Consider the following 24273-nt stretch of genomic DNA (forward strand, 5'->3'; position numbering starts at 1 on the left):
GTTTTTTTGTTTTTTTTTTGCGGTACGTGGGCCTCTCACTGTTGTGGCCTCTCCCGTTGCGGAACACAGGCTCCGGACACGCAGGCTCAGCGGCCATGGCTCACGGGCCCAGCCGCTCCGCGGCATGTGGGATCCTCCCAGACCGGGGCACGAACGTGTCCCCTGCATCGGCAGGCGGACTCTCAACCACTGCACCACCAGGGAAGCCCTGGTGTATGTATTTTTAAATGAGGATGTTTCATTCCACGTTTGACTTCAACGTATATATCCTGAATTATCATTTTCAGGTTTTTTCCATATTAACACATACTTTTCTCAGTTTATTATAATGTTCCTTTTCCCAATAATTTTATTTCACCCCAACAGGTATTTGTTATATTCATATACAGTTGATTCTATTCTAAACTATGTATCCTGCGTAACTTTTTTTTCGGGGGGGGGGGTTGCTGGGTTTTAAGATCATAAAATTTAAACAACTTGTACTTTTTTAATGTCTTAGAAACGGGTGATACAATCCCACATATGTCCTTTTTACCCATTAGAATCATGCCTGATTTTTTTTCATGCATACTTGACTATAATTATGCCAAGTTTTATATAGCATAAGCATCAATCACTTTTGACATGATGCATTAAGGGATAGACTAGATAAAATAACTGCCAGGGGACATGTCCAAATGCAAGGGCTATTATAAGATAGGCACTTATAATCCCAACACACATTTTTGGACAGCCCAGAATTAAATCTCAGATCCACATCACTAGCTGTGTGACCTTAAACAAATCACATAATCTCTCGTCTGTAAAATAATCATCTCTCTCTTAAAGTTATTATGAGGATTACATGAATGTTCATTTGACTAATAAACATTAAATATGTCAGGCACTCTTCTAAGTACTTTGTAAATATTAACTCATTTAATTCTCATAACAATCCGATGACATACGGAGAACAATTACCGTTCTTTTACAGATAAACTGAAAAAAGAGGTTAAGTAACTTTTACTTGCCTAAGGTCACACCATTAGTAACTGGGAAAGCTAGGGTTTGAATCCAGGCAGTCTGACCTCAAAGTCCACGCTCTTAAGCACCACACTTAAGTGTCTCTCAAAATACTGAAAAGCACTTGCCTGGCACCCAGCATAATGATAACAAGGATGATAAAGCACACAGTGCCCAGCCTAGCATAGAAACATACAGTCCTCCAGAGGCCCAAAGATGGCTGGGGGCCCCAATGTTGATCAAGATGACATATAAAATATACAAGTACTTCTAGATTAAAATTACACAGTACAGAAATCTCTAAAAATACAAATTAATAATACTGCTTTAAGAATTTAAAAAGAAATCACTAATGAACTATACTATAAAACACTCTCCCACTGAGAGCCTGGTTTTTCTCTTAACATTGTTAAATGAATCTTAAAAATAACTAGCAGTTGATATTTTGGTACTATCGACATTTAGCACTCAATTTCAATTATAAGCTAGAGGCACTAATTTTTAAAAGGAAGTGCTCAAGTGTATTTATTACTATAAAGATTCAGAAGAAAGTTAAATGTATTATTTTATGTTTACTTTTTAAAAATACCAGCATTATTTGTTCTGATTAATAATGTAATATATGTTCATGACAGAAAACTAAGAAATACAGGGGGTTTGGGAGAAGAAAACAAGAATCACCAGTAATTCAATATCATCGTGTACAGTTTGAGATATTTAATTTTCAGATGATGACAGCTGCTTTCTTTCAATTCTGAAAACAGATGAAATTTCATGAACTAAAGTAATTATTGTCAAGGTGCTTCAAAAAGAAATGTTCTTCAATTAAGTGAGAAACATTAACTCCACTTACTATCGTTTTAAATAATGAATGTTTTCTCCACTCTTTATGCTTAATATAAACTAAGTTCAGTCAACAGACATGATTGACTGAATCCGACTAAAATGTTTTTTAAAACAATTTAAACAAATTTTGATAAAATCAGTCACATGTTTAGAAACTGATTACTAATTAATGACAAATACTGGAATTAAAATTAATTCTCTTCCACAGTACAGATAAGGCCAAATCACTCAGTTGGTATCGCTTAAGCATAACATGTTTTAGCTTGGTTCCAGATATGCTAACAAATTGGAAGAGAAAAGTAACTTTTCTTCTTCTAAATGGAGTACCCTATGAAAAAGAACTTTCAGGCAAAACCAGTACTATTTAGATGAATACCTATTCAAAAGGCATTTACCCTTTCAGTATATTAACATCAATAGTCCTCAGAGGCCAACCTTCAAATTCCAACAAAGGGCAAGGAAAATAGTGTTAAAAAGTATTCAAGTAAATCGCCCTTCTCCTCCTGCACCTGTACCCTGATAGTCTTATGGAATCTTTCTGGGTTTTCTACCATAATAAAGGCTTATTTGATATGATTTTATCTTACTCTTAATTTACAGGACAGATAAGACTCTTTATGTACCTTCCAATTTTCCAAACTAGTAACCATTAAGACTTAATGCTTAAAATAATTCTTTTTAGTATCTTTTTTTGTCATTTTAAATCCATTAATTTAATTTTAACTTAAATTAAATAAATTAATTTAATTTTAAATCCATTAATTTGAGTCACCTCAAATAAATCAGGTTAGTAAAGGCACTCCAATACTGTGGTAATTCAGTATTCACATCAGTTTTGGGAAGCGACTCCTTACACTTCAGGAAATTAAACTTGTAAAAGCTTTCAGTTTCTATATCTTATTTGATTTAATGTTAATCAAGCTAGCACTGATTTTTAATATATGTTCAAACAGGTTTTTAAGCAAGTTGTTGATCTGCTATTTGAAGAATAAGTAGGCTTGCCATTCTGCCAGATACTCTTGTTAATGACCCTTTATGCCCTGTCTTTAACCACACTGTTTAAACACAAGGAATATTTTTGTTATATTTCATAGACAGTGACAAAACAAAGCAAGAATTCTTTCGATGAATGAATTTTATAAAACCATAGAGTTCCCTTAAACTTCACAGATGTTTATGTACCCATGGCTGACTGCACACTATAGTATGTCAAGGTAACTGGTAGATGCATTCCTGCCAAATCTTGGCCAATAAACATTATTTTACACAGGCCCTTAAAACTACTATCCCGCTTAACACTACACTACCACCAGGACCACCACTTAAATTCCAACCAGCTTGCTGCCCCAAACTTCATACTCCAATTTCCAGCCATACTCCCCCCCACCCCCGTATGAGGGGGACTATTGGGTAATAAATCAGCTCACTAAAGTATGCAGGACAGAGTTGTAATCTGATCTAAAATGTATGGAACCTGGTTCCATTCTGCAACTTTACATAATTTTTAAATTTCCCTTTAGCTGAAGGAAAAGGATTAACAGGAAACCTGGCACTTGAGTGTACCAAACACTGCACAGGGCACAGGTAGATTCTTGTCTTGCTGGGAAAGGTAGTCAGGACTAGCCACCCAACACAATAGCTTTTGAGTCTGGAGAAAAACAGCTTGATATTCTGAGGACAGAATGAAACTAAAATTAAAATCATAGACATTTACTGTGGAAAAGTCCTTAAAATGATCTGGTCCAACCCCCTCATTTTCTTAACGAACTGTAGTGAAAAATTAGTTTAAATTATTTCAATCCAAATATTCAAGTATCTGCTGTGTGCTGGGTATTAGTTTATGGATTAGATTTTTAAAAGAGACTGCTTGAGTACACACAGGAAACACGCCTGTTTATGATATACAGTTCACTTTTAAGCCTATAAGATGAGTTGAGAGGCAGTACGGATTAGTGGGAAGAACAAAAATCTGGAACCACTTACCGGAATTAAATACTGTGGAGCTCTACGCAAATCACTTAACCTCTTATTTTAAAAGCTAAGGGGACTTTCTTACCTCACAGGTCCTTCCAACTCCAGTAACATAACAAATCGGATTCTTTTATTAAAAAGCAGCACTGAGTAGTTTGAAAGTCCACACTTGGAAGCTAGGAAATTGGATTAAGATGGAAAATGTTTAATTTTCCTTAATTTTATGGTAGATTAAAGAAAAATTACAGAGATACAATATTAGAGTCTTCTGAATAAAATTCTGAAAGAATACATAAAAAACCATTCATAGGGACTAACTCGTGCAAGTCTGGGAGCAAAAGAGGTGAAGAGGGAGGTTTTTGTTGCCTTCGAAACTACCTAACTTTTTCAAGGGCATGTATTACTTTTATAATTTTTTTAAACCTCCAATTTTTAAAAAACTTATGAGCACTTAAATCATAGAAGGCAATGTAACGTAGCAGAAAGTACAATGAACTACAGAAGGGGAGAAAAGATTACTAGTCTGCCTCTCTAGCTCTGTGACCTTGGGAAGTATATTTGAGTTACAACATTCTAGCTTTCTTATGAAAACAAGAATGAGACTACTCAGTGTGGTAACTATCCCGCTGGACTCAATTTTATATTAAATGGTCTTAGGTTACTTTTCTCTCATTTAGTCATTAAGTGCATCCATCAAACACTGAAAGAGCAGCAGGAACTAAACAAAAGTAAGATAGCGTAAAAATTAATTTCCCTATAATAAAAATAATTAACAGCCAAAAACAATCTAACAGAGTTCTGGAAATGTTTAATTTGCTGAAGAAAAATAAGGGATAAAAGATAAACTTGGTGAAAATCCAAAATCTATTACTGAGAAAAGTAAATAAATATATACTCAGACCTTGACCTGAATGTTTTATTAGAATGCTTTCCAAACATATGTCAGTAAATTAATTAAATTAAAAAATTATTATCAATCACATAAATTACAACTCTGCTGGGGTTAGGATACTGTCTTCTGTTTCTTAATTGACTGATGGTCAAACTTTCTGTCTCTAAATACTAACCCCATTATTGATCTTCCTAATGATGGATCTGAATGCCTGAAATTATTCTTTGTAGCTTAACATTCATCCTATTATCAGAGAAAAATAAGGTTATTGTATCGTCCTTCCCAGCTTTATGTGACCAATAAAAGGGTCATGTGGTTATCAAAGCAGTTTTCTCAAAACTTATTATTAACATGCATCTCTCTATTGTATTTTTCTCCCATTTCACATCCCGTGGAAAAAAACATACTGTTAAATATTAAAACTTAAAGTTTTCTTAAGGATTAAAGTTTTCTTAAGGATTTAAGTTATGTTCAATTTTTGAGGTTTGAAAGGATGCTGCTCTTTTTCTTATACCTCACCTAATAGATAAGTGAATAAAAGAGGAGAAAGTAACATTTTTCTCCTCCGTAATTCTAAATTTGGCTAAATGCCACAAATAAATTGTATTCTTAAATTTACTATTAAGTACCAGTCACTGATGGGCTTCCCTGGTGGCGCAGTGGTTGAGAGTCCGCCTGCCGATGCAGGGGACACGGGTTCGTGCCCCGCCCCGGTCTGGGAAGATCCCACATGCCGCGGAGCGGCTGGGCCCGTGAGCCATGGCCGCTGAGCCTGCGCATCCGGAGCCTGTGCTCCGCAAGGGGAGAGGCCACAACAGTGAGAGGCCCGCGTACCGAAAAAAAAAAAAAAGTACCAGTCACTGAATATTTAGGCAAAGCTTCAAAAGACAGACAGAAATTCACCTCTCCATATCCCTGCTCTCTATTCCTTTGACCCAAGGATTCAAACTGATACGTAGAAAGACTTCCAGTTTGACAGCTCTAGGGGAATATGCAAACCATGTAACTACCACAAGGGAGCCGTCAACTGAGCAGCTTCCAGCTTAGCCCCTTAGGGCAAGTGCCCTGACCAATGCCCAAGGCCCAGAACCTCTTTCTTCCTTCTAAATATGCATTGAAATTTCCTATTTGGGACTTTATTGTGCAAACAAGGTCCAGAAGAAGCATGATTAGGAATCTCCTTCAGAACCTTGAGCACTGCCATCTCTGCAGTCTTCTCTTTGTGTCCCTTCTCCACAAATAGTTTTTCCATTGTTTGCAGTTAGCCGGGGAACTAAAAAGTGAATCATTTGTTTTTTATTTGTTTTGGAAGAAGACAGTACTTATTATTTGTTTGCTAAGATTAAGGGCAAGAGCCTTGGTAGCACAGAGATCTAGCTCTGCCCCATAGCAGTCTCATCTCCCCATCTCTCACCACCACTCCTATCACTGACCTCACAGGGTTGCTGTGAGGAGTAACAAGACACAAGTACCTAGCAAGCAGTATGCAGAAAGGTCCTGTCCCTCTCCCAGAAAATGTGCTCTTAGCTCTGGCACTTTCTTAGTCTTTTACTGAAATTCTCTAGGTCTCCACGTTCTCACCTGTAAAACCAAAGTAAATAACACAAAGCTGCAGGTATATAGTGAAGACTGGAAATAATTTATGTTGAGCATTTAGCACAGTATCTCAATAAATAATAGTCTTTAACAAATATTAGCTCCCTTTCCTTCCAACTTGAAGTTGTTTTACTGAGTATCTCTATCTTGGTTGCTTTTTATTCTACCATTTCAATTTGTCTTTCAGAGCACATCCAAACCTGTACTGTGGACTCTGGGAAGCATGATTACCTTTCTACTGGTGCCTTCTCTTCGAGTTTCAAGTAGAGGCCAACTGATTAAACCCATACAGAGAGGCTATAGTGGCACCAGGGAGCGCTATAAAGAAATTCACTTTAATGCTATAATAAGGCTTAGGTGCTTCTCAACTGCAATAATGTGAGGCATACCGTAGCTTCAAAAAAAATTTTATCATGAGCAATAAGAGCCTGCAGGTTGTAAATGCTAAAATCCTTGGCAAGAGACAAAATATGACAATACAAAAGGCACTAACTAAAAACAGTCCCAGGATACGTTAATAAAATCTGAAGAAGCAAGGAGGCAAGAGCAATAGGGAAAAGTTATACATGAATTGCCATAATTTAGTGGCAAGTTTGGGCTGGATCATCAAAAGAAGGCTTGGTATTCCTGTTTGTTTGTTTGTTTAAGATCTTTAACTCTCAGGACAACGCTTATTGGTGGCTCTTCTGCAATTCTTAAATTCTAACAAGGAACTACTCTAATTATTTAGTCATTACTAAAACAACGTTTAAGTCTCTATTCTCATGAACCATCACAATTAATCTAAGCTTCATTAATTTAGAACTTTGTCACAGAACTTCTAACTGTCTAGATCACTCAAGGAGTTCTCTTATTAGAAGTTATCTCTTGCTATCTTCATTGCTGTTAAGCTGAACTTTCCTCTCTAGAAGCCAAGTCTTTCCTTGAGACACCATTGTGTACATGTCTTTGTTACTGCTATTTTCCTTTCCACGATTCTACCCCAAGTCATCCAAACCTCAGATTTAACAAAACACATTTAACTTCAAGAATCTTTTCTCTTCACTAGAACCCACATCAGTATCTTCCAATTTTCACCTTTAGCACTTAATATTCCACAAACCAAGACACTAATTATATATAGTGTCTTATCTCTAATTGCTTTAAGTGTTTATATCTTACCTTCCTGATAATACTAAGTTCTTTAGCAGGACTTTGTCAAGTTATCTTACTTATGTCAACCAAATACCAAAACAAAACGATTTTTTAAAAAAAACCAAAAAGAAAAAAAAAGAAAACTGTTAGAAAAGCTACTCACAGAACACAGATAACAAAGCAAACAAATTCTGAAATTAGAAAATTTCCTACATAGTCCTATATGCATGTCTTGGATTGATCTTCAACACATCATCACTATCTATTAAGTAAAATAAAGCAATGGAACAATGGGTAGGATATGGGTACCATTTGCTATACTATGTGTATAGAAAAGGGAAATATATATAACACACTGTATATCTGCATAAACCAATCGCTGGAAAGACAAAAAGAAACAGGTAATATGATTTAACACTAGGAGAGAAATTGGCTGGCTGGGCAGTGAGTGGGGAAGAGACTTTTTTGCCTATATAATTTTGTGCTGTTTAAATTTTATACTACATACATGTATTGCCCATTCCACATAATAATTTAAATAAGATAAAAATAATTACTCAGAGAGCTCATCAGTTGAAAAGAAAACACTTTCAGGTATGTATATTTTAGTGAATTATCACAAGAATTAAAATGCTGTGCTGTGCATAAGATTTATTATGACAAAGACACATACTCATCCAATCATTTCTCGGGTATCTATGAAGATTCTAAATTCTAGCCCTTATATAACTTTGTAATCAGATAAATTTTTACCTTAAAAATTTATTTCTAATCAATAATCACTCCTCCTACATTAAAGGTATAATCATTAACCTTCTTAGTGAAGACAGCATGAAGAACTGAGAAAAATAGCAGTTGTGAAACTAGAAATGCCTAGATCTGAATCCTCAGCTTTCTAGTTGTGTGGCTTCTCAGCTAACCACTTCAGCGTATCTGGACAGCAAATTTCCTCTTAAGGGCAGAGGTCAGCAAAGTTAGGTACCAGGGCCAATTCCATCCCATTGTAACCGAAAGTGGGGGTCTGGCTGCTCATCACTCTAAAGCCAATAAAGAGGCAAGTTGGTGGAAAGGAAAGTTTGCTTTATTTCGGATGCTGGCTACCAGGGGCAGGGCAGACTCCTGTCCAAAGGCCGACTCCCTGCCACTGACAATCAGTGGGCAAGAGCTTTTATAGACAGAGGGAAGGGGCTACAGGTAGAAACAGCACAGTCAGCTCTGACAGTCACCTTGAAATTGGTCATCGGTGGTCTGACCAGCGTCGTCATCTTGACTGTTTTAAGTACAGTTAATCTTCAGTTCCAGGATCGGTTTGTTCCCATTTCTTTGAGGTCATTTCTCGGAACTGTAGCTTATGTCATGGCTACAGTCTGGTCATCATGTAGTTAACGTCCTTCACCTGCTGGGGTTTTAGTATCTATAAGACAGCTCACAGGGTATGGCTCAGAATATTATCTATAGCCCTTGAGGAGAAGCTAAAGGTCCTTGACTTTGCTTAATGAGTAAACTATTATTATTATTTGGTCTCCTTTGACTGTTTTCCTTTGTTTCTGCATTTTCTCACTTCTCTGATTAAACTTATCCTTTGGCTAAAGTTTTTCCACAGAAAAAAGGCAGGCTGAGGACATGGGTGGGAGTGGGGGGAGGACCACAGGGTCCTGCTCCATTTCACGGTCACCTATTTTTTGTAAAATAAAATTTTACTGGAACAGTCTATTGCCCATTTGCTTACATATTGTCTATGGCTGCTTTCACAGTGCAATGTCGACTTGACTAGTTTTGACATCAACCATATGCCCTGCAAAGCTGAAAATATTTACTATCTGCAGGAAAAGTTTACCTGCTCCAGCCTAAGAATAAAATGCAGACAAACCACATCTTTGTTGAAATTTTTTAAAGTATTGGAATGCCGAGCAGGCAGCAGGTCAAAACTATTTTCAAAATAACATGAAGACATTATTTATCCTTTTCACCCTAATTTTCTCCAAGTGCACAATGGAGTTTTCCAGAGGCTACATCGTGTGTGATGTCACAATAGACTACAAGCAGAAGCAGACACAAGAATACAGCTGTTTTCCCTTAAGCCAGAGTTTAAAGAGATTTGCAAAAACAGTGCCACTCTTCTGACTAAATATTTTTTTCTTTTAGAAAAGTGTTATTTTAGTTAAAAAGGTTGTGTTAACATATAATGGGTTTGTTACTGTTACTTTAAAAAGTCATAAATATTTTAACTTTTCTCAGTTTTAATTCTTTGGAGTAAATATTGATAAGTATAACCCAATAAACAAAAGCTCTTTTGGATGCTCAGTAACGTTTATAGGTGTTTTGACAACAAAAAGTTCAAGAATCTGCTATACTATAGCTGTAGTGCATCACAGCAGCATGATTAACTGGCCTACTAGAACAGTCAATACACTGGGCAGGGATTGTGGATAAACACAGTCGTTTATTAATCATGGACATTACCAGGACGATCAATGACAACACCCCATCCCTCAAGCTGTTTTTGAAGGAAAATTTGACAATTCTCATTAGAAGCTCCTCAGGGGACTTTTTAAGACATTTACTCAAGGGACTTCCCTGGTGGTCCAGTGGTAAAGGATCCACCTTCCAATGTAGGGGACGTGGGTTCCATCCCTGGTCAGGGAACTAAGATCCCACATGCTGCAGGGCAACTAAGCCAGCGTGCTGCAAACTACAGAGCCCATGCGCTCTGGAACCCGCGCGCCACAACTAGAGAGAGAACCACACGCCACAACTAGAGAAGCCCACGCGCCACAACGAAAGATCCCACATGCCTCAAAGATGATCCCGTGTGCTGTAATGAAGACCTGACGCGGCTAGCTAAATAAATAAATAAATAAGAGAGATTTATTCAAAACTTTGAAGTAAGGTCAATGGAAGACAGCTTGTCCTTTCAATGCCATATAGGGAAAATGCCCATCCAAGGATTATCTAGTGCCTCAGTTCCTCAGCTGTGCCCCAAACCCCCCAAAACACTGCAGCAAATTCACATGGATGTGGTGGGATATTTTAAATCTGGTGGCGGGGGCGGGGGGGCCCTCAGCTGTGACTATGACATAAAGTAAAATCAATATGGACAGGAAATGAGAGTAGTAGCATCCAATCTGATTCCAAGGTTTGAGAAGTTGTACAGTGCTCAACAGGCATACATGTCCTATTTATCAGCAATTCTGGGTAAGAAGAAAATACATTTTATCCTTTCAATTTATGTTCATTGTTCAAACAGCTACTAAGTTGTAGATGCATATATACCTATTAATTTTCTAGAAAAACCTAGCTACTCAAATACTCTTTGAACTGGTTTTCACATCTTACCTGTTCTTTCACTAAGTAATGAGTTGATTAAAATGTATGCCACTTGTTCATTTTATATTTGCATTAGAGTCCAAATTTTACCTTTTTGTGAATTATACTTTAGTGTGCTGAAGTGACCCTTTTCCAGTGTATCTAGAAATAACTCTATTTTTAAAAGCTAAATTTTCAAGAATTCACTAAGTAATCATCAAGCACTATGGAGGGATGTATATATAGGAATATATAAAGTATCAAGAAAGACTCCATATACATTACTATGTTCAAATAAAGGACATATCTATGTGTTAGAATTCAATTAAACTCTCATAATTCTATGTGGTTTTCTGAATTTTACTATTTTTAATAAATACATTCAATCTTTTTGTTATAGGAAAATACACAACAGATTTTTTTAAGACGTTTGGAATGACTTATGAACACATTCTTCAAACAAAGCAGTATAAAGGAAAGCTTTAAAAAGTGGGTGAGTAATATGGAATTAAATTCCCTCCAGGGAAACATTTTAATATTATTCATTAAACACAGGGCTAAGAACAAAAGAACAAATGGCCACATTTGTATAATTAGTACTTTTAATGCCAGATATGCCAGTAAACTAAAAATATAGATAACAATTTATTTTATCCTCAACCTCCCACTTTTTTTTTCTATTATTCTTCATTCCATATCAAATATTCTTATCTAGACCACTCTTCTCATTTCAAGCTACATAAGTGATAAATGTGTTTAAGAAGGAAAAAGCATAGGAAAAACGTTCCCCTTTTTGGTACCCTTATGAGGAATGGTAGGGAAAAAAGCAAAGTAAAAAGCAAGTGCATAAATATGTTTCTAGAAGGTCTGAATGACACCTGTCCAAGTGAAAAGAAAATCCTGGAAGTGGTGGTGGTTTGTAAGGAGCTTCCTTCTTTCCTCATCTGGTAATTGTGACTGCTGGATCCATTTCTGTCTGGGTCACTTTTCACCTATGCTGCCTCCTTTTATTATCCAGGGTAGCTATCTCACCTTACTACTAAAGACACTTGGCTTAACGTTACCTAGAAGTGTATTTTCTATGTGAAATATGGAAAATAGACTCTCATGCTTTATAGTGAACCTTAATAGTCAACAGGCTTCTTTATAACTACATATGTATATGAGACCAAAATCAAACCTATGAAAATACTTGGTGTAAAGGAGGTGAATTTTATGGAAGTTCTATCATCTGCTTTTAATGCATGGTTTATATAAATTATACAACTTTCATATATATAAATAATATTAAATGATCTGAAAATGGAAAAATAAAATGATACATAATGCTATTCCTAAATTATGATCATTTAATTTTGAAAAGTTGAATGGTTTCATTCATAATATAGTGAATAGTATATAAAGTGCTTTATGAGAGTCTAGGAAGAAATTTATGAAACAGGCTTTAAATAATTTGTCTAATTATTTAGACTTTCACATTATCTCATTTAATCCTCAAAACAACCTATATAAGGTAGACATCATTATACCTTTATTATTATTCCTACTCAGAGTTTAAAAAACACAGGAACAGAAACACAGGATATAGTAAGTGGATCAGTTTGACTGTGCTTCACTGAGAACATAACTAGGAGTTATAACAAAGTTCTAAACTTCTGTCATTTACTCCCATCAATAATACTTGTAATAATGTATATGTATGTGCATCAGATTCCTAAAAAAGTCGCATGCACAAAAAGTTCTAATTCCTGAAGTCAATATTTATGATTCTGAATACTTACACTGCAGGTCAGGATGATTGGCCCCTACTCATCTGCCTCACCCCAGGTTCAGCTCCAACTTGGTTGCTCGGTAACTTCAGCTGTTTCTGAAAATAACTGACTTGTTCAAAGGAGTTGCAGGAGTACTGCATGCATCCTTAAAAGAGATCAGATACACAAGGTGCCAATGGCCCAACTGAAGGCTTCTCCATGATATACTCAGAAGAATTAAAAGAGCTCTGAAACTTGGGAAGCTTAGTTTACAGAAAATCAAAGCACAAATACAGAATGCTTTGTTCTAGCAGCTACAGAACATACCCTGTATTGTACTTCAAACACACAGTCACGTTCGAACGTATCCATAATATACTTCAACTAAAGCATCCTCTGGTTTGAAATGTACTTAGCAAGTATTTTATTGAGTCTTCACTGGGTATTTTTAACAGCATGTGTTTCTAAGGGTTGGGGGACAGGGAGGCCTTGCCATTATTAAAGTAGTGTCCTTTAGTATTGTAATTTACCTTTTTGAACCTACAAAACACGCTTAAAATGATGAAGGGTAATACAAGACAGTACATGTTTAATTTAATACTTGAACATAGAGACTGGGAAAAGGAAGGGCTACTGGGATAAAGTTGAAAAGTAAAAGCATATAATCCCAATTTTTCTGTTTTCACAAACTGGGTGTTTATGGGCTATCACAATGTCTTATTCTTTCCCTAAGAAACTCTAGTTGAAATCAAGGCCTAGAAATACTTAAGGACACAGCAAATCATTAGCAGAAGAAAGCTGTTATTTATTTCAGGAATGTGAACCATACTGTGATAGAAAGCTTCAGTTCTAGATCTTGAAATGTTAAGTAAGAAACAAAGGAGAGGAGGTGGCATGCTACAATGAAATTGATAGAATACTTTAAAGACCACTGAGACAAACTCAAAATTCTCTAGCTAATAGTCCAATTTTCTCATTCAGTGAAACTTACCTTCTACAGTCTTTTATTTTTTAAAAATTCATCTAACATAGAAATACTTTAGTCAACTGTCTTCAATTATACATACTAAGACGTTCCTTTGTTTTCTTAGATTCTCAGTACCAGATAAACTCTGGAAACAACACTGGTCAATTTCAGTGATACATAATAATCCTTCAAATGTTCCCCAACAATGCTCCCTCTTCTGTGTGCAACCAATTAGAGAGGGCTCCTTCTTTCTATGAGGCCTGTTAAGATCTCAAAATGTGTTGAGTCTGCTTCCACTAGCAGAATTGCAATTCATGGGCTAGCAATGGGGGACAAAGTCCAACAGGGTATATAACGTATGCTTTCTACTAGGGAATACCTGAATTAAAGTAACCATCATAAAGAGCCCAACTGCTCAAACTTGAAACTTGAACAAACCACTCAGTAAGAAATAATACTGAGGAAAAACTCATGCAAAACTGACAATTATAAGAAACAAGGATTTTAACCCATTTATAAAAGATAATATTTTAAAGGATCATCTTTTAAAATAAGAATGATAAAGAGAATGCTGTTTTAATGACATAACTCAATATTTTGTTTTACACTAAATGAGTTTTAAGACCTCATTTTTTATTTTGATCCTAGAAAACTAAATAGATTTACAACAGAAAGAAGTTCCATTCAGTTCCTCCAAACCTGTAATATCCTTTGTACTAGGGATTGTAATAGATGCTGAATAGAATAAAAGGAGAAATAATGATGTATAGTAAACACCAAAATAAGTATGATTCTGTTTTAAAGATTCAATTTGGGAATAATGAAGGAATGGGAAAAGGAGGAAGGAGAGTAAATTCTCATCTTCCTTAGTACAAATTCAAGAGAAAAATAAAATTTTTAAAATAATAAAATAAAATTCAAAAGAACAGTAAAAACATACTATTGATAAATATAGAGGTAAAATGTCAGAAACAAACAGCCAGAAAAGATGCCTCAGGGGAGCAGCTCAAAGAAGAGAGATCAAAGTTAACTTGCCAGGGAAGACAGAAAGAGTGGGGGAAAAAAAAACACTAACAAAAGAGAAATGGAGTTTAGACTATGCTAGGAATTGTGAAGGGCAACTATGGCTGGACAAAAGGCTTCGACTGGGGAACAGGAATGCCCGATAAAGTTTGGGTAACATCCTAAACACTGACACCACATTATGCTCTTATGTGGGAGAGTGCTTCACCAAAAGTAGACTAACAGAAGGATACACAGAGCAGAGGGATTAGAAACATAAGCAGTTTGAAGTCAGAAGACCCAGACAGGCAGAAGACTGTAACAACAGACCAGATATGAACATTATAACAAAGAGGAAGCTTCAGTTACATAATTTAGTATTTCATCTTAGCACTCACAGCGTTCTATATTCTTTAGCCATAAATATTAAGTTATAATAATACTTCGAACTTACACAACTATTAATAAAACTCTACATGAAGTACACTGTCACTCTCTCCTGTCAGGTTCTCAGATAGGAATTTAATACTTTCTAAGAACCACTCTTAATAAATCTTTATTTTTATAATATCCTCTAACACTCCAAAAACATCAAAGAAGTAAACCAAATACTTATAAAGTACATTATGTACTTTCTGGAGACATGCCTAGATTCTACAATTTCCCTAGAATCAGAGAACTGAAAAACTGAAAATTATTTTAGAAATGATAAATGCTAAAACTAAAGTCCAGAGGGATTCAGTAAGTCCCACAAAGTCAGACAGTTAATGGAAGATCATCCATATTTCTAGATGGACTGGTGATCAAGGAGAGCTCTGTTTCCAGCCTAGTTTCAGTCCTCTAGGAGGAATTACAACAATGATATCCACAAAACCTCTCTAGTATATATATACATTTTTAAAATAAATGTATTTATTTTATTTATTTATTTTTCGCTGCGTTGAGTCTTCGTTGCTATGCGCGGGCCTTCTCTAGTTGTGGCAAGCGGGGGCCACTCTTCGTTGTGGTGCACGGGCTTCCCAGTGCGGTGGCCTCTCCTGCTGTGGAGCACCGGCTCCAGGCACGCGGGCTCAGTAGTTGTGGCTCGCGGGCTCCAGAGCACAGGCTCAGCAGTTTTGGCGCATGGGCTTAGCTGCTTCGTGGCATGTGGGATCTTCTCGGAACAGGGCTCGAACCCATGTCCCCTGCATTGGCAGGCAGATTCTTAACCACTGTGCCATCAAGGGAAGCCCGATATATACATTTTTTAAAGGTGTACCTCTTACTGTAAGGTGTTTAAAATCCTTTTTGAAACTGACAGTATATATTTAAACTGTGAAAATAAATTATTGATATTCAGGATATAAGTTTTTATTGTGTACTTTTTAGACTGCTAATAGGACAAAAAACAAAAACTAACAATGATAATTGCCTTTCAGTTATGAAGAAAAAAAAGTAATTTTTAAAAAGTAAACAAGCTACCTCTGGTTGAGCTGGTCTTTCAATTTGACACTCTATGCATAATGTGTGAAAGTACAAAGCAGAGTGCCTGGTACATGAAAGATACTTTTAAAAACAAAAGACAGTACCACTTAGTTTTATCATAGGCTCTTATTAAAAGTTTGTCTCCTCCCTTCCTAGATCCAACAGTTTTCTACTTTGCAGCTACTTATAACAAAATATAATAAGAAGTCTACGTTCCTATCTTCATTTCAACTGCCATTTGTAACTCAGGCTACTGCAACCTGAAATTCACTACTGCAACCTGAAATTGACTACTGCACTGAAACTGCTCATGTTATGTCCATCATGGCTGCATAACTGCCTTTTAGAATGTATTTTATATGGTCTCTCTGGTAGACACAGCTGATTAATCTTGAAACTTTAAAAATTCATGGTTTTGGTGACACCGATCCTCCTGGTTCTCATTTCTCACTGACCTTTCCTAGTCTCCTTTATGTACTCCTTTTTCTCTACCCATCCTGTAAATGTAGATGCTCCCCAGGACTCTAACCTCACTGTCTTCTCACTTTTCACACAATTCTCAAATCCAAGTGACGAAATACACAGAACCTTTTGATATATCTTCCATCAAATAAACCAGCAGAAAATGACTACATTATTTTATAGATCCACCAAAAACAGACAAAAAATATGGTAAAACTATTATGTTGATTAATAAATCCAAGTTGTCCCATTACTTTTATTTATGAATTTCCCATTGGCTAGTCCTTGTTAAAGGTACCACATCACTAATGACCTTAATTTTTCTGGACACTAATAAGAGATTCCCTTTATCTTTCACACTGTAAGTAATTGTTTACATGTCTGTCTACCCTCTAATGAGAGATCCCTTTCCCTGACTTTTCATCTTTGCACCTCAAGAAGGAAACACAGATGACTGGGCTATAATATAAGGGAAGTACAGGAAAGAGGAGGATGGGAAAGAAAATAAGAAGAGGTGAAGCGATAGGGGAGGGTGAGGAAAAAGAGGGAATGAAAGTTTTAAAGTGCTAAAAAATATTCTCCTACATCAAAATATTTCATCTTGTTACACAAAAACTGATTTTTGCTACTAAAACCAAAAGACAAGGGCATCTCTTGCACATTAGGTAGTGTTAGAACATAAAAAAAGAAGTTAAAGAAATAATCTCAGGCTTAAGAGTCAAGAAAATATCCAGATGAAATGACACAAAAGCACCCAAAGTAATGTACTTCCCATTGTGTATGTGTGTGTGCATCTGTTAACAGCACACACAAAAATAATTAGAATAGTTGAAAACATGTGAGGCTATTTGGAGTATCACCCCACAGTAGGGCAGGTTTGCTCACAAGGAAGAAATGGTGAATTAATTCAGAAAATGCACTGGCAAGTTGGTATTTGTGTTAACTCAGCTACTGTACACCTGATACTAGGAAAGATCAAAGGTCCAAACTGTTATTGGGGGCAATCAATTATTTTCCTAAAATTGGCATTCAAAGACTAAGGAATTATAAACTTCAAATTCTGTGGTAGTCAAATGTGGGTTGAAACTAGACTAAATTAGAAAATAAACACCTTTCCAATAGAAAGAAACTCCATCATTGGAACAATTTCTAAATTATTTTAAAAGAACATATTTTTTTTACTGGTTTGTTTTTAAGAATATTCTGAAAGCAAAGGCTTTTTCAAGTTCAACATACCTTAGAAATCAGAAATTTTGTATGCTTGATGTTAGTTGTCACAACTCTTTAGGACAAAGCCAAGTTCTCTTTCCTACTTATTATATTCCCAAGGATGAGTAACAAAAGATATGCTACTATAGCAAAAAAACGATATAAATTTCTTTTATCTTTTTGAAACTGCCTGGTCAAATTTCTATAAATATCCCAAACTTCATCTCATATCTAACACTGAGAACTCTTTTACAGTCCACCAGCAAATGATTTAGTTTTGCTATCAATATGGAGAGAAATGATAGCTCAAAAAGTAATATGCTATTAATCGAACAGGTGAAACCTAATCATCAATATGTTCATTTGTCGCCACTATTAGAATTATTTTAGCTTACATAAAATAGTGTGTTAAATCGTCTTTTTAATCTATTGAAAAAAGTATCTATAGGCTAATATCACTACTTTAAAAGTGTATTCCTTTTATCTGGGTCTAATGATACCAAATAAGAGAATTCCTAAAAATATTAATGTGTATATACAATGTGTTTAACACTGGGCAGCAAATTTTCCTCTCTCCTGGTTACTAAATCGGTATGTACTAAAAAAGAAAAAGAAAAAAAAGCTTCAAGAAGATTAATTTGTTCTTGCTTTTTCTCAACTAAATTATAAACTAGCCACATAAATTAACTCATTTAATCTTCACAATAACCCTCTAAGATACTGATTATTATCAATTCAATAACAGCAAAAATAAAAGTTCACCCCAGAAAAATTAAACAACTTTTCTAAAAGCAAATAACTTGTAAAGAGAGGTACGGGATGTGATCCCAACTCTTCTTATTCTAAATGCCCTCCTCTACAGGGCCACTCTGTCCATCCAAAATGACTTAAGCCCTGAGATCCTGTTTCAACATCCAAGAAGATGCTCTATTTTCCACTCAGAGAATGAGTGGAAAAGTCATTACACCTAATAAAGTTTTATTATAGCAAATGCTGAATTTTTAAATTGAATCTTTGCTTTAAAATGTTTTCTAATTGTTAAAGTCTTCTAAAATAGTTTTTTTAATCATCAATATTTCTACACTACAAGAAAACGAAGTTCCACGAGGTTCAACCACAAATATAAAGTCTTAAAAATAATAAAATAACTTAATTACATTCCTCAGAAATCAACAGCCTCCCAGTTTTACACAAAATCAAATATCCAAATATATTACATGTATTATTTACATCTGGCTTGCTTAAGTTAGGAAGACTCTGAGTATCTAAATAAAGTGTAAAGATATACAAGCTATACAAAGATCATTAAGCACATCTGACTTTTAAACATTATTTTTTACATTAAAATACTAATTGCTACTCCTTCAATCCCTTTTTTATTTCTACATTTCTTCTTCATCCCCAAATTCCTCTCAAATCATCACACAAACATCTATACCTATTGATCTAAAGTTTTAGGACTGGCTCAGTCAATTCATCAGTGACCAGCTGTGAGAATGCACACTACGCATGGAGAGGCACACTAGGAATGGCAAAGAAGAACAATGCACTAAAGCAAATCCATATATAACCATTCAGACTCCTCGACAATAAAAGTCCAAACTTTAACCAGTAGGAAAATCTAAGTCCTCTGTAAATTTTAGGGAAATGCTAAGATGAATTATGTCCATGAAACATTCATTAGTTAGACCAAATCGATAAAAATAAAAGGAAAAAAAAGTTCCTCTCCATCAATCAAAGCATCTGTAAACAGAATCACACCCATGCACACTAGTACCTTTTTCTAAAATCTGTATTATCCTTTACAGGCAAACTTTGATACACATAATACCTACTGTCTACTTAAATATAATTTTTAATAAATCCTAAATGTACTAAAAAGAGGGAAATATTTCAAGGAAGTTCATGGTGATTTGGGGGAAAAAAAAAAAAGCCAGGCCCTAATTTATCTGATTTGAAAAAAGAAATCCCAATTTTCATAAATTAGATTTAGTTAATGAGGAAGTGGTTACATTGCTCAGAAATCACTTCATCAAAGCTTTAACACAACCACTTCATCAAAGACATACAGGCTGGAGAGAAGGCTGCTATTAAATCTCTTACAGGAAGAAGTGGCAGGAGTAGCCAGCTGAAATTCTGGCCAGCTATCCAAAAGATCTAATCTACCACATAAGGTTTCAAGAGCACCTGTCTGCAGCCAGAAGGTGGGACCCTTAGCTTAGGGCAAGTTCATGGATAGTAAAATAGAATCAAGATTGTGTACCCAGCTCTACAAAAAAAGAAATAGTCACCAACTTCCAATTAAATCTACACTGTGTTCAAAGGAAAGTGAGATAAATATTAGATTTTGACGGTTCTCGTTTTTGATTCTGGCTTGATTGATCTAAAACTCCGTATTTGTTTAGTATCAAAGGCTGCCTTTAAAGCCATGCATATAATAAATGGTGGTTAAAAGTTTAGAATTATTTAGAGAAGTAATTCCCAGTTCTGGTTTGACAACTGTCAAGGATGTGTTGACTGACTTTTAAGGGGCATCAAACAATTCTACAAAAACTGTCACCATTTGAATTCACTCGACTGTTGATTTAAAGTTATGCCACATAACACTATAAGGAAGAAAGATAAATTAGAATAATGAAAATAACAAAATAGAGTAATTCAATTCCAAATAGTGTGGTTATAAGGGACTTAGACATGGGTTACTGATAATCATTTTTCTAGTCAAGATTTAATATTCCACAAACATTTAATAATAGAGTATTTAATAAAATGTGATCCAGGAATCTATTTCAAACATCTAAACTACTAACATTATTGGAAAATAAATAAAAGCTACTTCCTCCATTCACCTCTTCCCCAAAGATAGCTGTGGTCAAGCAAAAGAAACCAAAAACCCAAAGAATTCTAAAGACTCACCTTTTGTTGACCGGCTTTTCATCTTTTTCATAGGGTCGGACAAACCATTTCCCAATCCTAACGAAGTTCTTATCCATTAGGCACCTACAATAATTACATCAAGAATACAGTTTCAATAACAAATTAGCAAGTCGCTGAATTAATAATCACAGATAAGATCCACCATTGAAAATAAAAACATCACCAATTAAACTGTCAAAATGTTTTCCTAGTACTTAAAATTCTTACACTATACTTACTGAAAGAATTTTCTGACTTTGGGTATAGATTTTTATTATGTATTATTCTTATACATGTAAAAAAAAATCAGAATTAATTGGCTGATATATTCCTGAAACATCTTACACTTGTGAACTTCAAATCCAATCACACTTCTATATTAACTTTTGTGTGATCAAGAATGTTGGGAATATAGGCAGCATTTCTTAAGAGTACTTCAGAGATATTCTTCCAAGCCACTGACACCCTTTTTGCAAGTTTTAATGCTGGATCTTTCTTGCTTGGTGTGTGGTAGTCAATTCTTTAGCAGGGATTTCGGTAATAAAAGCATAGCACAGCCTCTTCTAATTAGGTATTTTCCTTTTGTAGACATGGTAAAGCACTTGATTATGGCTTTGCAAAAAAACGAGGAACTGCAGTCATTTCTTCAGTAATGAATATTTTGCTTTCTTCATATCTAAATTGTGCCCCGCTTCTGTTTTCATGCCGTTTTGTGTACATTGTTTTTCCATGTCAAATCACAGGGTACTCTTTCTGAAGACATGTTAATGGCAACTGAACTCAACTCATATAATACCCAAGGTGCACACAATTCAGCTGAAGTGACAACAATATAAGTAGCTATGCTCAAGTTCACTAGAGTACAGGCAGATGACAACTATATCATAACTCCAGTCAATTGTGAGATGCCATCATTTGTAAAGAGCATCCCTAATTTTAACAATATAAAAATGTGGGAGAAAATGTGCATTTTGAAACTGATGAAATACAGTAATCTCTAATACTATTCAATGAAATGATACGTATTTTGTAAGAAAACCTGTCAGAAAGGTGGATATAATTCTTCTATACAAGGTTCTACCTACCAGCAAAAGAACAGCACAGCAATTCTTTGTTGAATATTCAGGCAATTCTGCACGTGGCTTTTGGCTCTGTAATTTCCACTCCATCAAGGAGGATGGAAACAATTCAAGCCTTCACCCAACTCATTACAGATTTGCATTAGTAAATGGCAATAGTTTCTGCTGGCCACAATGTAACTCCCTATGGGCAGAGCCAATCTGAAGCAGTGTCTCATCAAAAAGTCACTTGCTTCAACTAGTTTTATTTTGAAAATGAACTTCTACAACAATCTTCCTTGCTCACAGTGAAAAAAAAAAAATCATTTTCAAAGTAACCAGTCTGTTTTCCTAGGATGATAAGTAAACTTGCTTTTTAGGGTTAAAGACTATATGACCCCATTAAAGTTAGAATAGAAAATATGGAATACACAATAAGGTGAAAGTGCTCAAGAAGCAAAACTGAAAAATAAAATTGCCACAGTTTATTCCCTAGTTAAGGGACTTAACTGTGTTTTTTAGGTAGACTACATATATACTGTCACATTTCCTCAGTTCTTTACTCATTTTTAAAGCCCAGATCTATCTTGTAATTGATTAATGTTTCTTTATTCTCCAAAAGCTGTTATTAAATTGAAGGTGTATCTTAAAATCAAAAATGCTTAGAATGAAAGCAATAGGACATGTACAGAATCACATCAAACATTAAACAATGTCTTCTACTGACACACATCTTCACTTAAATAAATACCACTTCATTATCTCATAAGTCTTGAAGGTCAGAATTCAAAATAATCATTTATTCAACAACAGAGAAAACATGAATTTACAGGTTATGGATAGAAAAAACTTCAAGGCTTTAGACAGTATAATATGAAAGAAAAACATAAAATATCTCTGATTAAAGAGGACAATGTACAAAGTTTGTTTCAAAACCCTTGCCCTTCTATGAAGTAAAACCCACAAATTCTATTTACTGTTTTCATTCCAGAACAAATGAGGGATTGGAGTGGAAGAGCAGCAGTGCACAGCCAAGACCACTCAAGGACAAAGGCAAAAGGCAAAAAGCTAATGAAAATGCTGGGAGCCTAACTCTCTGTGCTAATGTATCTCCTGGAGTTTCCACTACAGATCATATTTCTTTGTCAGGCAAAGTCAACAAAAGGTTATTATCACTAATACACAAAACAGCCATGGAAACTACTGATTCTTCAATCCAAAATCATCTGGTTCCAAATGAGAGTCATGAATGATTTACGTGATTTTCAACCACTAATCAGCTTCTACGTGATCAGTGATTACCCTCTCACTGAAAGGAAAACATGAAAACACACAATTGCACTGAATGAGCAGTGTTTTTAACACAGTTTGGATTTGCAACTGACTTATTTCTGCATAAGGGAGTCGTCAAAAGTCATACTGTCACCAGTGATGTGGCAGAAAGTTAGCAAAGTCACCAAGTACCTCAGAGAAGGTTGGGACCAAATTAATGAAGACGCTGAATGTGCCCCCTTTCTCTGCCCTGACCTGCAACTCAATAGAGAATTAAAGAATTGCTGAGTTCGATGTAGATATGGTTAAGTATGAAGGCAAAGTTTCTTTTTACTCAAAAACAGGTAAAAAGAACTCAGCAACTATCACCATCAATTTTTACACTCCTCAGTCTCTTAAATCTCAACTGTGGTTGGTCCAAAAGAGAAACTCTCTCTGCCTCTCCCTCTCCCTCTCTCTCTCTCTCTCTCTCTCTCTCTCTCTCTCTCACACACACACACACACACACACACACAGATACACACACACGTATACAGATACACATGGAGCCTCCAAGACTAAGCAATACAGAAAGTATTTCCATCTGGTGTTTTGTACTTTAAGTTATGGGAAGAAATGTGATGAAACATGTGGCTTTGCTAAGAAAGACAGTTCTACCACCTGATTGATACCTGGGACTATGCTGGCTCAGAAGCAGATAATATATTGTGGTACTAATAAGCTCTTGGTTCTCAATCATTCTGGGGTCATGATTCTATGTTTTAAAAAAAATCTAATGAAAGTTATTATAGACTCTTTCTCCTAAAAACCGCAAGGAAAAGCAAAATACTACATACAATTCCATAGTGTTGATGAACTCGGAAGCAGATCCTAGAGTGAGAACTTCTGTACTAAACACTACCATTAATCACTACTAACCCTGCTTTGGCCTAGAATCCCTGCCTATCCCATTATATCCCTTCCTCCTCTATTTAATTCTATTCATCCTTTCTGTCCCAGATCAGCACAGCATTCTAACATCTACAACTCTGTACTTTCTCCACTGAGTTGTAATGAATCATTTCTGTGGCTCTTTTCTCCCAAGAAGCTATAAGCAATTTGGGGGCAGACACAGTTATCTACCTTATTTACTGGCAATATTCAACAAATATTTAAGTGCCTATTATGTAATATGCTTTATGTTCTGCTCTAAAGTAATAGGTCTTCAATAAATATCTGAGAAATGAATGCTATTATACACCAATGAGTATTTTCCCATTTGCAGTATAATACTGTTACCCTTCTTGTTTGTAACCACTAATCATGGCCAGACTCACACTGTTATTTGAATTTTCTTGTGTGTATGTGTTTGAGGTAGAAAAAAATTATGTACTTCATTTCTTTATAGTCCATCACCACTCACTCCAGACTAAAATCATAGTAGAT

The 24273-nt window shown here is 35.4% G+C and overlaps 1 protein-coding gene across 4 annotated transcripts in view; it reads right to left on the bottom strand.

Moving 5' to 3' along the window:
- The window catches only part of MED13L (mediator complex subunit 13L), a 299254-nt gene that overhangs the window by 103440 nt on the left and 171541 nt on the right, over positions 1-24273 (bottom strand). For 3 of the 4 annotated variants that reach the window (XM_027124681.1, XM_027124682.1, XM_027124680.1), the window contains exon 4: positions 20519-20602. In XM_027124681.1, the coding sequence (XP_026980482.1) occupies positions 20519-20602 (84 nt within the window). Of the gene's footprint in view, positions 1-3904; positions 3996-20518; positions 20603-24273 lie in introns of all 4 variants that reach the window. The other variant, XM_027124683.1, reaches the window with a different exon arrangement.

The sequence above is a fragment of the Aethalodelphis obliquidens genome, unplaced genomic scaffold (assembly GCF_003676395.1).
Source record: "Aethalodelphis obliquidens isolate GAN/ISIS:26980383/991018 unplaced genomic scaffold, ASM367639v1 scaffold28, whole genome shotgun sequence".
Taxonomy (NCBI): Eukaryota; Metazoa; Chordata; class Mammalia; order Artiodactyla; family Delphinidae; genus Aethalodelphis; species Aethalodelphis obliquidens.